The following is a 12,495-nucleotide window of genomic DNA, read 5'->3' on the forward strand; positions in this document are numbered from 1 at the left end:
ATATATGCTCATTTATTTTTATTTTCTTAGTACTTATTATTGTTTATCTGGCTGCATCAGATCTGAGTTGTGGAATGTGGTATCCTTTTAGTTGTAGCTTGTGGGATCTAGTTCTCTGACCAGGGATTGAACCTGGACCCCCTGCATTGCAAACCCAGAGTCTTAGTCACTGGACAATCAAGGAAATCACTATTTTGATTTTTAGATTCCATATAGAAGTGAAAACATACAGCATTTCTCTTTCCCTGTCTGACTTTTTTCACTAAGCATAATGACCTCCAAGTCAATCCATGTTCTCAACAGTCAGGATTTTGTTCTTTTTAGAAAACTGAGAGGGCTTCTCTGGTGGCTTAGTGGTAAAGAATCTGCCTGTCATTGCAAGAGACCTGAGAGACCTGAGTTTGATGGGTCGAGAAGATCCCCTGGAGAAAGGAATGGAAACCGATTCCAGTATTCTTGCCTGGAGAATCCCATGCACACAGGAGCCTGGGCGGCTACAGTCCATGGGTCGCAAAAATGACTGAGTTGACTTAGCATGCATGTATTCAGCCTAATATGGTTAGTGGCACCATACTGGCTATCTTAGAGTATACTTCATCTTTTTATTTTGCCAACTAGCATTATTATTTTTTCATGGAAAGCATTTTATTTTAAATATAATGGTGTGCACATGTCAATCCCAAACTTCCCTCTATCTGTCCCCCACTCCTCCCCTCTGGTAACTCTAAGTTTGTTCTCTAAGTCTACAAGTCTGTTTCAGTCTTGTAAATAAGTTTACCCTTGTAAAATGTTACTGAATAAAGGGGTTTACTTTTATTCATTTTGTTTTATTTTAAACGGAATAATTTGAAGAGTCAACTGGCAAATTTTTTATGCTTTATTGGAATTTTATAAAAAGTAGGGTGATCATGATAAGCTACCTAGTATGAGCGATTGATTATAGCATCTCCCCAAAAGGTGAGATAGTTACAATAGAGTCCTAGAATAGCCAGGAGATCATTAAGAGGTGGTGGGACTTTTGAAGATGATACTGTAGTTCTTGGACTCCACTCCTCACCTCAGAGCTGCTGGGCTGCTTTGGAGGAGGAGTGTCCATGAGGAACCCCTTTAACAAGAGATCTAGGTCCTTGATTTGTAAGACTCTGTGTACTCAGAGGATGGGGCCAGGTCAGGGCTCAGCACGGTCTTGGTTTATGTTGAATTACTCATAGATAATGGGCTCGGCGGAGGTGTGCATGGGCCTCAGGGGAGTGGGAGTGAACCGTCTCTCGGAGAGGGTCCTGAGGTCCAAGTGAGCGTATATCACGTCTTCTGCTGCAGAGTCCTGAGAGGAGAGAAGTGAGAATGATGGACTGAGATGTGATCTTCAAAGGCTGGGGCATTGGGCATTGGAGGGGCTCAGACTATGGCAAGGGTTTGGGCTGGGAGGACTCACCTCGCCATTCACTATTCTGGCTTCCATGGGCTCTCCTTCCATGATGGCAACATCTGAAAATGGAAGAGAGTCAAGGCTCTTCGGGGTGGAGGCAGTTATTCCAGACCTCCGTAACTTTGATAGTTACATCAAAGCCAGAAAAAGGCAGGGGTGTGCCCCAGGTTGCTGAGCCTGTCTACTCTACTAAATGAAAACAAAACAAAACAAAACATTCCATATACATGCCCAGTCATCATGGACTGTCTGAGGAACCTGTGCAAACCCACAGACCTATCCTATGTCTTCTGTTATGGACCATCCTCTTCTACATATCAGCAGATTCCCAAGATCATGTAGGGGAGAAAAATGGATGGTTGTAGTTGAAGGGAAGAACAGGGTTTGGAATGTCCCTGGCGGCCGAAGGATTAAGAGTCAACCTTTCAGTTCAGGGAATGTGGGTTCTATCCCTGGTGGGAGAACTGAGATCCCACATGCTTTGAAGAAAGTATCCTCGATGCTGCAAGTGCTGAGCCCATGAGCTCTGGAGCCTTGAACTGCACCCCAGCACCACAATGAGGATCCCCCATGCTGCAGCCAAGACCTGATGCAGCCAAGAATAAATCAACACATAGTTTCATAAAAAGAACAGGGTTCCATGGGTCTCTGGAAGATGTTCCATCAGGGATTACAACAACAGAAGTCAGTTTTTAACCTACAGGAAGTGAACATGCCATTCTCTGCTATGAGCCCACCTCCCCCTGGGTCAGATGATGCTGAGCTCACCACCTTCAGACTTACGGTTTTGGGTAGAACACCAGTGACAGACAAGAGCAGCGAGGATGATGCTGGTAGAGGTGAAGGCTGTGACAAGCCCAAGGACAATGTACCACGTGCTGGAGTGTGCTTGAGAAAGCTGTGCTTCTGCCAACAAGCAAACGGTAGAAGGTCTGGGTATTCATTGCACACGCTGTGCCCCAACACACTGGGTTTAATGTATCCTTGTGTCAAACTGTCAGCAGCTCTCAACCTGATCAGTTATGGTCTCCACTTCCCAGAAGGTACCAAAGCATCCAGGAGAGATGCTAGCAGTGGATGAAGTAAAGAGGCCACGCAAGACCAGCAGACGTCTGAACCAAGGTCCCCCAGGCACCGAAGCAGTTTTTCTCTGCTGCCCCATATGACATGGCATGGTGATTTTGCATGAATGGAGAACCTTTAATCCACAATACATTTCCCCCTCCATCCACATAGACCTGGAATGGAATCCTCAAGAAGATATGACACTTTTATTTTTGACCTGTGGAATGCTTAGTTCACAAAATACTAAGAGGAATAACACATATATAAGGCGCTCCCTAAAATTCTTTGCTTGCCCTGCCGTCCATCCCCAAAGATCCTGGTGGAGGGAGGGTGAGTATCTCCCTTAAGCATGGGGTTATGTCACTCTGACCTGCTTTGTTCTATTTAGAAAATTTCAGTCACAGAACATGAGCAGCTCAATGCCCTCTCTGGTTCTAGGCAGACCACGGTCTCAAATGCTGACATGACAGGGACGTTGAGGAGCCCAAAGTCACAGAGCTGGGAGGTGGTAGAACTAACACTCACACAGGAACCCTCTGTCTTCTCAGAAATTTGCTGAGATAGAAGACCGTCTTGCTTACCTTCTGTGGTGTGTGGATCCATGGTTGATGGGCAAGTACTCGTAGTGGATCCTAGGGGGAAAAAGACAGAAGGGGTGAAGAAGTAAACGTCCAAATACTGACTGAATGAGGACTATTCTTTCTGGAAGGTTGACTTCCTGCCTGTCCTTGACTCTGTCATCTCTCAGAGCCTTGATGGGGGAGGGCAGAGCTTCTGGTTCCTCCCCGTGAATGCACTGAGTAGAACCTCCATCCTGGAGAAGGGATGGTGGAAGGAGGCAGGAAGAATATGCCTGGTGAAAGACAGCTGTAAGCAAGAGACATTCTCTCTGCTACGGGAATGAGTATTTATGCTCCTTAATTGCGATATCACCTGTATGTCAGAGGTGCTTCTGGGAAAACATTAAGAGCAAGTGGCCAATGTAATCTCTGATCTTCCCGAATGAGCCCAGCCTCTCCTCCCCCTGGGTCTACCCTGACCCTTTTCTTTATTGCCTGGATAGACAGGACTGTGATGTGGAGCATCCATACAGGAAGTGGAAGAGAGTTGAGATGCCATCTACCATCTCTCTTCCTCTCTGGTTCTCATTGCCTCCATTTCTCCAGAAGCCCTAAGGTTGCCATGACACCAGCATGGAGCCCTTGATATAGAGTTCATGATACAGTAAGCTGTTATGCAAAAACCCAAATGGGCTTTTTGCCCAGTGCAATCTCATTGTGTATGTTGTAAAGCATGGGACTCTTCATGGGTTCCCCAGGCAAGAATACTGGAATGAGTTGCCATTTCCTCCTCCAGGGGACCATGTTTTGTCAGGACTCTTCACTATGATCCGTCAGGCTTGGGTGGCCCTGCATGACTGGCTCATAGCTTCACTGAGGTACGAAGGCCCCTTCACCACTACAAGGCTGTGATCCACGTGGAGGAGATAGTGAAGGACAGAGGAGTCTGTTGTGCTGCAGGCCTCAGGGTGGCAAAGGGTTGGACAACATAGCGTCTGAACAGGAACAACAAAGCATGGGCCAGGAAGAGGTTGCTCACCTGTGACAGACAGGAACAGTGGGTCGCTGGAGTTTGACCACGAGTAGGGAGAGCGAGTGAAAGAGCCGTAACACCTGTAGACCCCGCTGTGGGCTGGGGTCCCAGGACCCAGAGGGAACTCTGCCTGGAGTGCTCTGCGGGGGCTCTGCCCTCCAGCGAGATGGCGTCCAAGGTTCACCCCCTCCCTGAGCAAATGGAACTGGTCAAAGGCACTCTCGGAGCTGCAGACCAAGGTCACGTTCTCTCCTGACCTCACCATGGAGCCCCCCTGGGCTGAGAGAGAGGGTTTTTTGGACAGACCTGGAAGGAGGAGAGCTTGATCTTAAAGCACAAAGTAACTCTACTCCTAAGTAGAGGACTAAAGCCTGAAGTGTGCAACAAGAGCAGCACTGCAATGAGAAGGCCGCCCACCGCCAGGAGAGAAAGCCCCACAGTAAGGGGTACCCAGCACAGAGAGGGTGGGTTGATTTGGGAGAATGGCATTGAAACATGTATAATATCATATATGAAACGAGTCACCAGTCCAGGTTCGAATCTCGATACTGGATGCTTGGGGCTGGTGCACTGGGATGACCCAGAGGGATGGTATGGGGAGGGAGGAGGGAGGAGGCTACAGGGTGCGGAACACATGTATACCTGTGGTGGATTCATGTTGATATATGGCAAAACCAATACAATATTGTAAAGTTAAAAAAATAATAAATAAAAAAAGAAAACTTAGAAATAACTTTAAAAATGGAGTGTCATTTAAAATCCTTTTAAAAAATAAATAATTTTTAAAATGGATTGTCATTTAATATTCTTTTTTAAAGAAAGAATATATGTATATGAATAACTGAATCACTCTGTTGTACAACAGGAATTAACAACATCTGAAATCAACTAGACTTCAACTAACATAAATAAGATAAAATAAATTATAAAAATCAACCAGATGTGCCATTCTCTTGAAATAAGCAGACTACTACTAAATAGACTACTAACTACTGCTGGGGACCATCAGCAAACACGGCATTGACCCAGAAGAAGAGATTATGGAGTGAAAATTGCCAGAATCTCATTAATCTTTGACCACCTCTTTCTTGAGGGCGTGTTCAGCGCTGCCCTGCCCACCCCCAAGGGCTGGAAGGGATGGTTTAGCGGGGATGGTTGGAGGGACCACTCCCCCCGCCTCTTTGTGCAGAAGGACGCGTTAAACCGCGACGCTGAGCAATGTCAGGGTGTCAACCTCCATCACGATCACCCAGGGGCTGGACAGCAAGGGCGTCTGGTACCACAATGTGCTGCTGACAGAGGAAGGGAGCTCTGACATGAAAGCAGGAAACCAACCCCTTAACCAACCATCGTTGGCTGCCTGAGCGGGGAATTTCCTGGGTCCCTGCTCTGGTTCATTTTTCTCTCTTGGTCGTTCTTTCATGTTCTTGGTCCTTCAGTCTGTCACCAGCTGTGTCTTCTTAGCACATGGCAGGGACTCGGTTCTCTTTTCCCTTCCGTGTTCACACCTCCTCTCTCTCTGGTTTGTTCCCTCTCCTGAGTTTGTGAGTGTCTCTGCACGCCTGTCATTCTCTCCCAGTACTGATGCTGGACTGGACACCAGACCTTCTGTGACACAGAGAGCAGAAGGGACGTATGGCCACACTCACCTGTGATCATGATGTCCATGGGGTCGCTGGGGGCTGACCACTCATAGGGGGATCTTCTGAGAGAGCCGTAGCATCTGTAGGTGCCGGCACTCACCAAAGTCATGGGGCCAATGGAGAAGTCAGCTGGGGCATACCCACCAGTGAGCATCTCTCCATGTCTCTGGAAATGCCCTGTGCTGTTTTCATGGTGCAGGATAAACTTGTCAAACATCACCAGTGAGTGACAGCGGAGGGTCACATTGTCTCCCTGCTGCACGAGGGGCCCTGGGTGGGCTGAGATGGAGGGTTTTTTGAACACACCTAGGAACAAAAGGTTGTGAGCTTCAGTGAGTCACCCACCTTGGCCCTTCCGCTGACATCTGAAGGTGTAAAACTCCTCCCCATTTACCAGCGGAGCCAATTACCCTTCCTGTGTGTTTTGTTGCATTCTCTTTAGCCTTGTTCTTGGACTTTGGCTCATGTTTCTTTTTGTTCAAGACCTCTGCCTCCTCTGTGCTCATTCTAAGCTCTTTAGCTGTTGGATCTGCTCTGGGGTTCATGCATGCTTACTCAGTCACTTCAGTTGAGTCCGACTCTGTGCAACTCCATGGACTGTAGCCAGCCAGGCTCCTCTGCCCATGGGATTCTCCAGTTGAGAATACTGGAGTGGGTTACCATGCTCTCAGCTTCATCCCATCCCTAATATGCGTGGTGGCGGCTGGGGTGGGTCTGAGGATGCATACCCTGGCTCCCTTCACACTCATCTAGAATGTGGGCGCTGACTGCAGGACATTGGGGTGGAGGTGGAGAAAAGGGAACATTTTCCCATCTGTGTCCCCACCTCATGCCTCTGAGACATTCCTGGGACTTTTCCCTGGGGCTCCAGCTCCTTCAAATGGGATTATAGCTCCCTAACGGGTGGCAGGTGCTGGATCAGGGTGGTGCCCCATCCTCCCTGCTGGTAGGCAGTGGCAGCATCCTGTCTAACTCATGCCTAGGGAGGCTCCTCCTTCCTGCCCTGGGGCACCCCATCCCTCTATTCGACACCCTGAGTTTAAACTCTCAGAGTGGGTTCTCTTTCCCTGGTTTGGTCCTGGCTGGGGGTCCTGAGGAAGTCTTGCTCTGCATGGGCAAGTGGACCTAGTGTAGGATTGCCTGCAGGCACGGCTGTACTGGGCTGGGCTGGACCCCTCCTACCTGAGACCACAATCTGCAGGGGGTCACTGGGTGCAGACCAGTAGGCTTCAGAACATGTGTAGGACCCGGCATGTTCTCCGGTCACCGGGCCAAGGGTGAAGTTATTGAAATGATCTCCTTGGAGCTCAGGCAAACGCCTTTTCCCATCTCTTTTGAACAGTCTGAATCTCTCAAGTGGGGAATGGGAGTGACACTGAAGAGTCACAGTCTGTCCTAAGGGAACCACGGGGCTTGGCCAGGCGGACAAAGACAGCTTCTCATATTCACCTAGGAGAGAAGGAGACACAGGCTTTGAGTAGAAAATGGGAACAGTCAGCTCTCCCCACAGCCCTCGTAGGTGGGCTTCCCCTTTAATTCTTTGAACTCTCCTCCCCTAAAGTGCATCACCCTGATGCTCAAGGACACCTGGGGCTTGGGGACAGACAGAGATACAGTCAATCCAGGATGGACATCATGGAAATTCTCAGGACATGAATCACTCCTTGGGTTGACAAAATGTTGAGAACCTTTCTCTCAAAACACAAAAAACCTGGGCTGTACAGTGGTTAGGACTTGGCACTTTCTCTGCCAAGGGCCCAAGTTGAAACCCTGATCAGGGAAAGATCTCACAAGCTGCATGATGAAGGCAAAATAAAATACCACAGAAAAATTGATGCATGGACAAGAAGCGAAAGGACTTCCCTGTTGCATTTGTTGTAGCTCAAAATGGTAAAGAATCTTCCTGCAAGGCAGGAGACCAGGGTTCAGTCCCTGAGATGGCAAGATCCCCTGGATAAGGAAATGGCAACCACCTCCATATTCTTGCCTGGAGAATCCTATGGACAGAGGAGCCTGGTGAGCTACAGTCCATGGGGTCAAAAGGAGTAGGACATGACTGACTAACACTAACACAACAAAGCAGTGAAAAAGCCACTAGACTAAAAAGAAGGAAGTAAACCTTGAACCTCGCTCCTTTGTTAGCTAACCTACATCAAATGTGTGACAAGGTCCAAGTGGCCCTGCCTGATGACCAGACCCTTCCCTGGGGTCAGGTCTAGTGGGTGGTTCTGTAGATCCTGTTGTTAAGGGCCAGTTGGAGATGCCAGGAGCCAGCTTGTGGGGGAGGGTCTGTGGGCTGCAGCCTCTTGCTCCCCTCTCATGATAGAAATGGCACTCAGTGGGCCTAGCTCCCAGCTCCCAGACTTCACACCGTGCCTTCAGGTCCAGAGTCCAGAGCTGGACTAACCTCTGGTGAGAGCGAAGATGACTATCAAGGCCAATAGGAGGACCTGGGATCCACAGAACACAGGGCTCTCGCTGTACTGACAGGGGTCTCACCCCGGCCCCCAGTGTCATCTGCATCAGCCCCAACTACTTTGCTCAACAGAGAAATAAGGGATGGGGAGGACTCACCCACAGCTGCCCAGTTCCTCAGACTCACATAGAATCCTAGAAGGAAAAGCATGTCAGAGAAGGCTTGTCCTGATGGACCCCACGCTCCTTGCACCCTCATCCAGGGAACCTGGTCAGTGGTGTGAAGACCCCCCGGTTTCCACCATAACCCTCTCCAACTGTGTCTTTCTGGACTCACCGAGACTCAGGAGGCTGAGGAGTGTGGGGCACATGGCTCTGCTTCTGTGAGACAGGAGGCAGAACTGAGCAAAGCTGACAGAGGCACAGGATGCGGAAGCAGGCGGTGTTGTTGTTACAGTCAGCCTGGGTCATGTCACATGGGAAGATGGCCAGCCTGTTCTCACTCCAGGGATGGAAGTCTGACCTGAGCCGCATCACGGAGCATGCCTCATGACCCGATCGTCACTTTTTGTTTCCCTAAACACTATAAACCTAAGAGGATTCAGACAGATCTTACTGCCTTTAGGAAGTAGTAACGGTGATTCAGTGTATACCATACAGGATGCTTTTCCCAAGCTCATGATAAATCTCATTAACCTTAACTCTTCAAAGAAGAGAAATCACATGTTCCCACCTCATATGTCAGGCTCAGTGCAGGTTGCCAATTAAAGACTCATTAATACTTTTATTCTGCATTCTTTTTTTCCCCTATTTTTCCCTTTATTTTCTTTTATTTTGTAACTTTACAATATTGTATTGGTTTTGCCATATATCAACATGAATCTGGCACAGGTACACGTGTTCCCTATCCTGAACCCTCCTTCTCCCCAAACCATCCCGCTGGGTTATGGGAGGACCAGACATGCATATTATGGCTCTTTGAACATATGAAAAAATTCTATATTGTAATATATGTGATTAAGAAACTAACTGTGTTATTTTCAGATGTACAACAAAGTGAATCCGTGATACATATACATGCATCTATTGCTTTTCAAATTCTTTTCCCACTTAAGTAGTTACAGAATATTATGTAGAATTCTCTGTTTTATACAGTAGGTCCCTGTGGTCATGCGTTTTTAATATAGCCTTGTGTATACGTCAGTCCCAAACTTCCAATCTAACCTCCCCCTGACACTATTCCCCTGGTAACCGTAAGTTCATTCTCTGTGAGTCTGTGTTGTAAGTAAGTTCATTTTTTTAGATGTCACAAATAAATGATATCATGTGATATTTGTCTTTCTCTGACTCTTCTTCATCTGAAATTATTTCGTGACTGTGAGTGGAAACTTCGCACACACAACACTCTCTATCTCTCTCTCTTCCTCCCTTTCCAATCCAAGGACCACACATGTACACAAAGATAATGTGTGTAAAGATGACTGTGGTGTTTTTTTGGGAGGGGGATTTGTTCTGCCTGAAAAGGTGGACAACCTTACTTCCTAGATACTCAAAGGTACACAAATATGTCAAGTAGAGACTTCCAAGCTCCAAAATGCTTGAGTGAGGAGCGTGTCCAGAACAATCAACTCCAAACTGGGGCAAAATGGCCCAGCTGTTTCAGGACTCCAAGGGCAGACATACACCCAGTTCAGCTGTTGTTCATAGACAGGAAAGAACCTCAGTAAGGGCAGCGATTCCACACCATTTTACTGGGGGTGGGGGTCGTTAAGATTAGTGATGCTTTGTAAGTAATAAATCTGGTCTCCCCTTGATCATTATGTATGTAATGGAGTAACAGTACAGTCGCTTTTCTTAAAATTTCCTCTTATTTACTTAATATCATGTTTCAGAATTGGTCTGTATTCTTTGTCATTTCAGTTTGTGCATTTTTACTGCCATTAATGTTTCATTGCAGATATAGAAACCACAAATTTTTAAAAATTAAAAAAAATTATTGTAGTATAGTTCATTTCTGCTGTACAGCACATTGATTCAGCTCGACATATATATTCTTTCCTTTATGATTTATGCCAGGATACTGAATAAAATTCCCTGTGCCATACTGTAGGACCTCATTCTTTATCCATTCTATGTATAAATAGATTTCATCTGCTAATCCCAAGCTCCCAGTCCTTCCCTCCTTGGCAACCACAAGCCTGTTCTGTATGTCTGTGAGTCTGTTCCTGTTTCATTGATATGTTCCTTTTAGATTCCACACATGGGTGATATCACAGAAAATTGTCTTTCTCTTTCTGTCTACTTCACTTAATATGTTAATCTCGAGGTTCATCCATGCTGCTGCAAATGGCATGATTTCATTTTTTTAAATGTCTGAGTGGTATTCCATTCTCTGTCTGTATAAGCATATACATCTTCTTTATCCAATCATCAGTCAGTGGACAATTAGGCTGTTCCCATGTCTTGGCTATTGTAAGTTTTGCTGCAATAGGCATAGGGGTGCATGAGTCATTTCAAGGTATAGTTTTTTTTCCAGATATATGCTTGGTACTGGAATTGTTGGATCATATGGAAACTCTGTTTTTACTTTTTTTGAGGAACTTCCATACTGTTTTCCGCAGTGGCTGCACCAGTTTCCACTCCCCCCAGCAATGTAAGAGGGTTTCCCTCTCCTCCACACCCTCTCCACCATCTATTATTCGGCAACTGTCTAATGTTGGCCATTCTGATCGGTATGAGGTGGTACCTCCTTGGAGTGTCGATTTGCCTTTCTCTACTAATGAGCAATGCTGAGCATCTCTTCATATGCCTGTTGGCCATCTGTGTATCTTCTTTTAAACCACAGATATCAATTGTGAGAGTGACGTCTATGGATTTTCGCTAAAATGAACGACACCTCTGCCAATGTCTCATGAATGTGCTCTGAGTCCAACCTCACGTTGTTTGTCAAGGGACAGAGTGATGAGGTCTTCAGGAAAGGAATAGTGACTTTATTGGAAAGCCAGCAGACCAAGGAGATCATGAACTTGTGCCCCATAGAATCATCTTACCTGACTTAGATGGGCTTTCTGGGGAGTGAGAGGGATGGTCAAACAGTGTTTACTGAATGTAAAATAACCCTAGCCCATGGGGAAGAAAATTCCAAGAAAAGAGAACAATACACATTAAACACCCATGTGTGAACCCACACTTTCACACTTACACACACACACACACAGACACACACACACTAAAACAGGAGGAGGTGTTGCTGGTTGTTGCAGTGTTTTAATTAACTAGTTAATGGCTGTGCTGGGTCTTCGTCGCTGTGCACAGGCTTTCTCTAGTTGTGGGAAGTTGGGCAGCTCTTTGCTGTGTGCAGGGTCTCTTATCGCTGTGGCTTCTCTTGTTGTGGAACACCCGATCTAGGCACATGGGCTTGAGGCCCACTGGCTTAACAGCCCCAAGGCATATGAAATCTTCTCGGTCCTGGGATCAGGCCCATGTCCCCCACATGGGCAGGCAGATTCCCAATCAGTGGACCAGCAGGGAAGCCCTGTTGCAAGCTTTTCCCCCCCTTAGTTTATTTATGTTTAATTAAAGGGCAATTACAATACTGTGATGGTTTCTGCCATACATCGACATGGATCAGCCATAGCTATACTACGTCCCCTCCATTGTGGAAATCTTTTCATCCTGGAATCCTTTGTTCTCCAAGCTGTCCATGCAGATCTGGTCATTAAGCCCCTGACAATGCAAAAGGTTCTGTCTGTTCTGTCACTTTTTATCTCTATATGAATGGGAAAGTGTTATACCTTTTAAGTTCAGAGCCTTGAGAATAGTTTAGGCCCTTAGTCATGTCTGACTCTTTGTGATCCCATGGGCTGCAACCCACCAGACTCCTCTGTCCATGGGGGTTCTCCAGGCAAGAATGCTGGGGTGGGTTGCTATTTCCATCTCCAGGAGATCGTCTCAACTGAGGGATCGACTCAGGTCTCCTGTGTTGCAGGCAGAGTCTTTATCATCTGAGTCACCAGGAAAGCCCACCAGTAACATAATGTGATTCAATATTTCCTCCCACAATTAACATTGCCACTGTTTACCATTTACTTTTATCATGGACATGGTGGGATTTTGGTATCATGCTTTCACTCTCTGTGTAGCATAACACTGATGTGGCATATACCATATGTTTAAAAATAGAAGAATCAATACAATGCTAGATTTCTAATTTTTTTAAAAATGTATGCAACAAGCAAAAAAGATTTACTGTATAGCATGGAGAACTATAGTCAATATCTTGTAATAACCTAAAATGGAAAATAATTTGAAAAATAATGTATGTGTGCTTGTATAACTGAAAATCACCTT

General features: G+C 46.4%; 1 protein-coding gene across 3 annotated transcripts; it reads right to left on the reverse strand.

Annotated features, from left to right (window-relative positions):
* Positions 1–861: 861 nt before the first annotated feature.
* LOC147354666 (putative killer cell immunoglobulin-like receptor like protein KIR3DP1) lies at positions 862–8,550 on the reverse strand. 3 transcript variants are annotated; one of them, XM_086354575.1, is made up of 9 exons: positions 8,483–8,550; positions 8,305–8,340; positions 6,913–7,179; positions 5,737–6,036; positions 4,094–4,393; positions 3,076–3,126; positions 2,213–2,335; positions 1,436–1,488; positions 862–1,324 (listed from the first exon to the last, which is right to left on the reverse strand). In XM_086354575.1, exons 1-9 carry the CDS (start codon positions 8,514–8,516, stop codon positions 1,202–1,204), a joined length of 1,287 nt encoding a protein of 428 aa, XP_086210701.1. In that variant the 5' UTR covers positions 8,517–8,550; the 3' UTR covers positions 862–1,201. The 3 variants fall into 3 exon arrangements, with proteins under 3 accessions (XP_086210701.1, XP_086210702.1, XP_086210700.1); XM_086354576.1 differs by lacking the exon at positions 4,094–4,393; XM_086354574.1 differs by lacking the exon at positions 8,483–8,550 and having other exon boundaries at positions 8,305–8,404.
* Between the last annotated feature and the right edge of the window lie 3,945 nt (positions 8,551–12,495).

Source organism: Bos grunniens, chromosome 18, assembly GCF_055505025.1.
Source record: "Bos grunniens cultivar Pamir isolate PY7600 chromosome 18, Bosgru_T2T1.0, whole genome shotgun sequence".
Taxonomy (NCBI): Eukaryota; Metazoa; Chordata; class Mammalia; order Artiodactyla; family Bovidae; genus Bos; species Bos grunniens.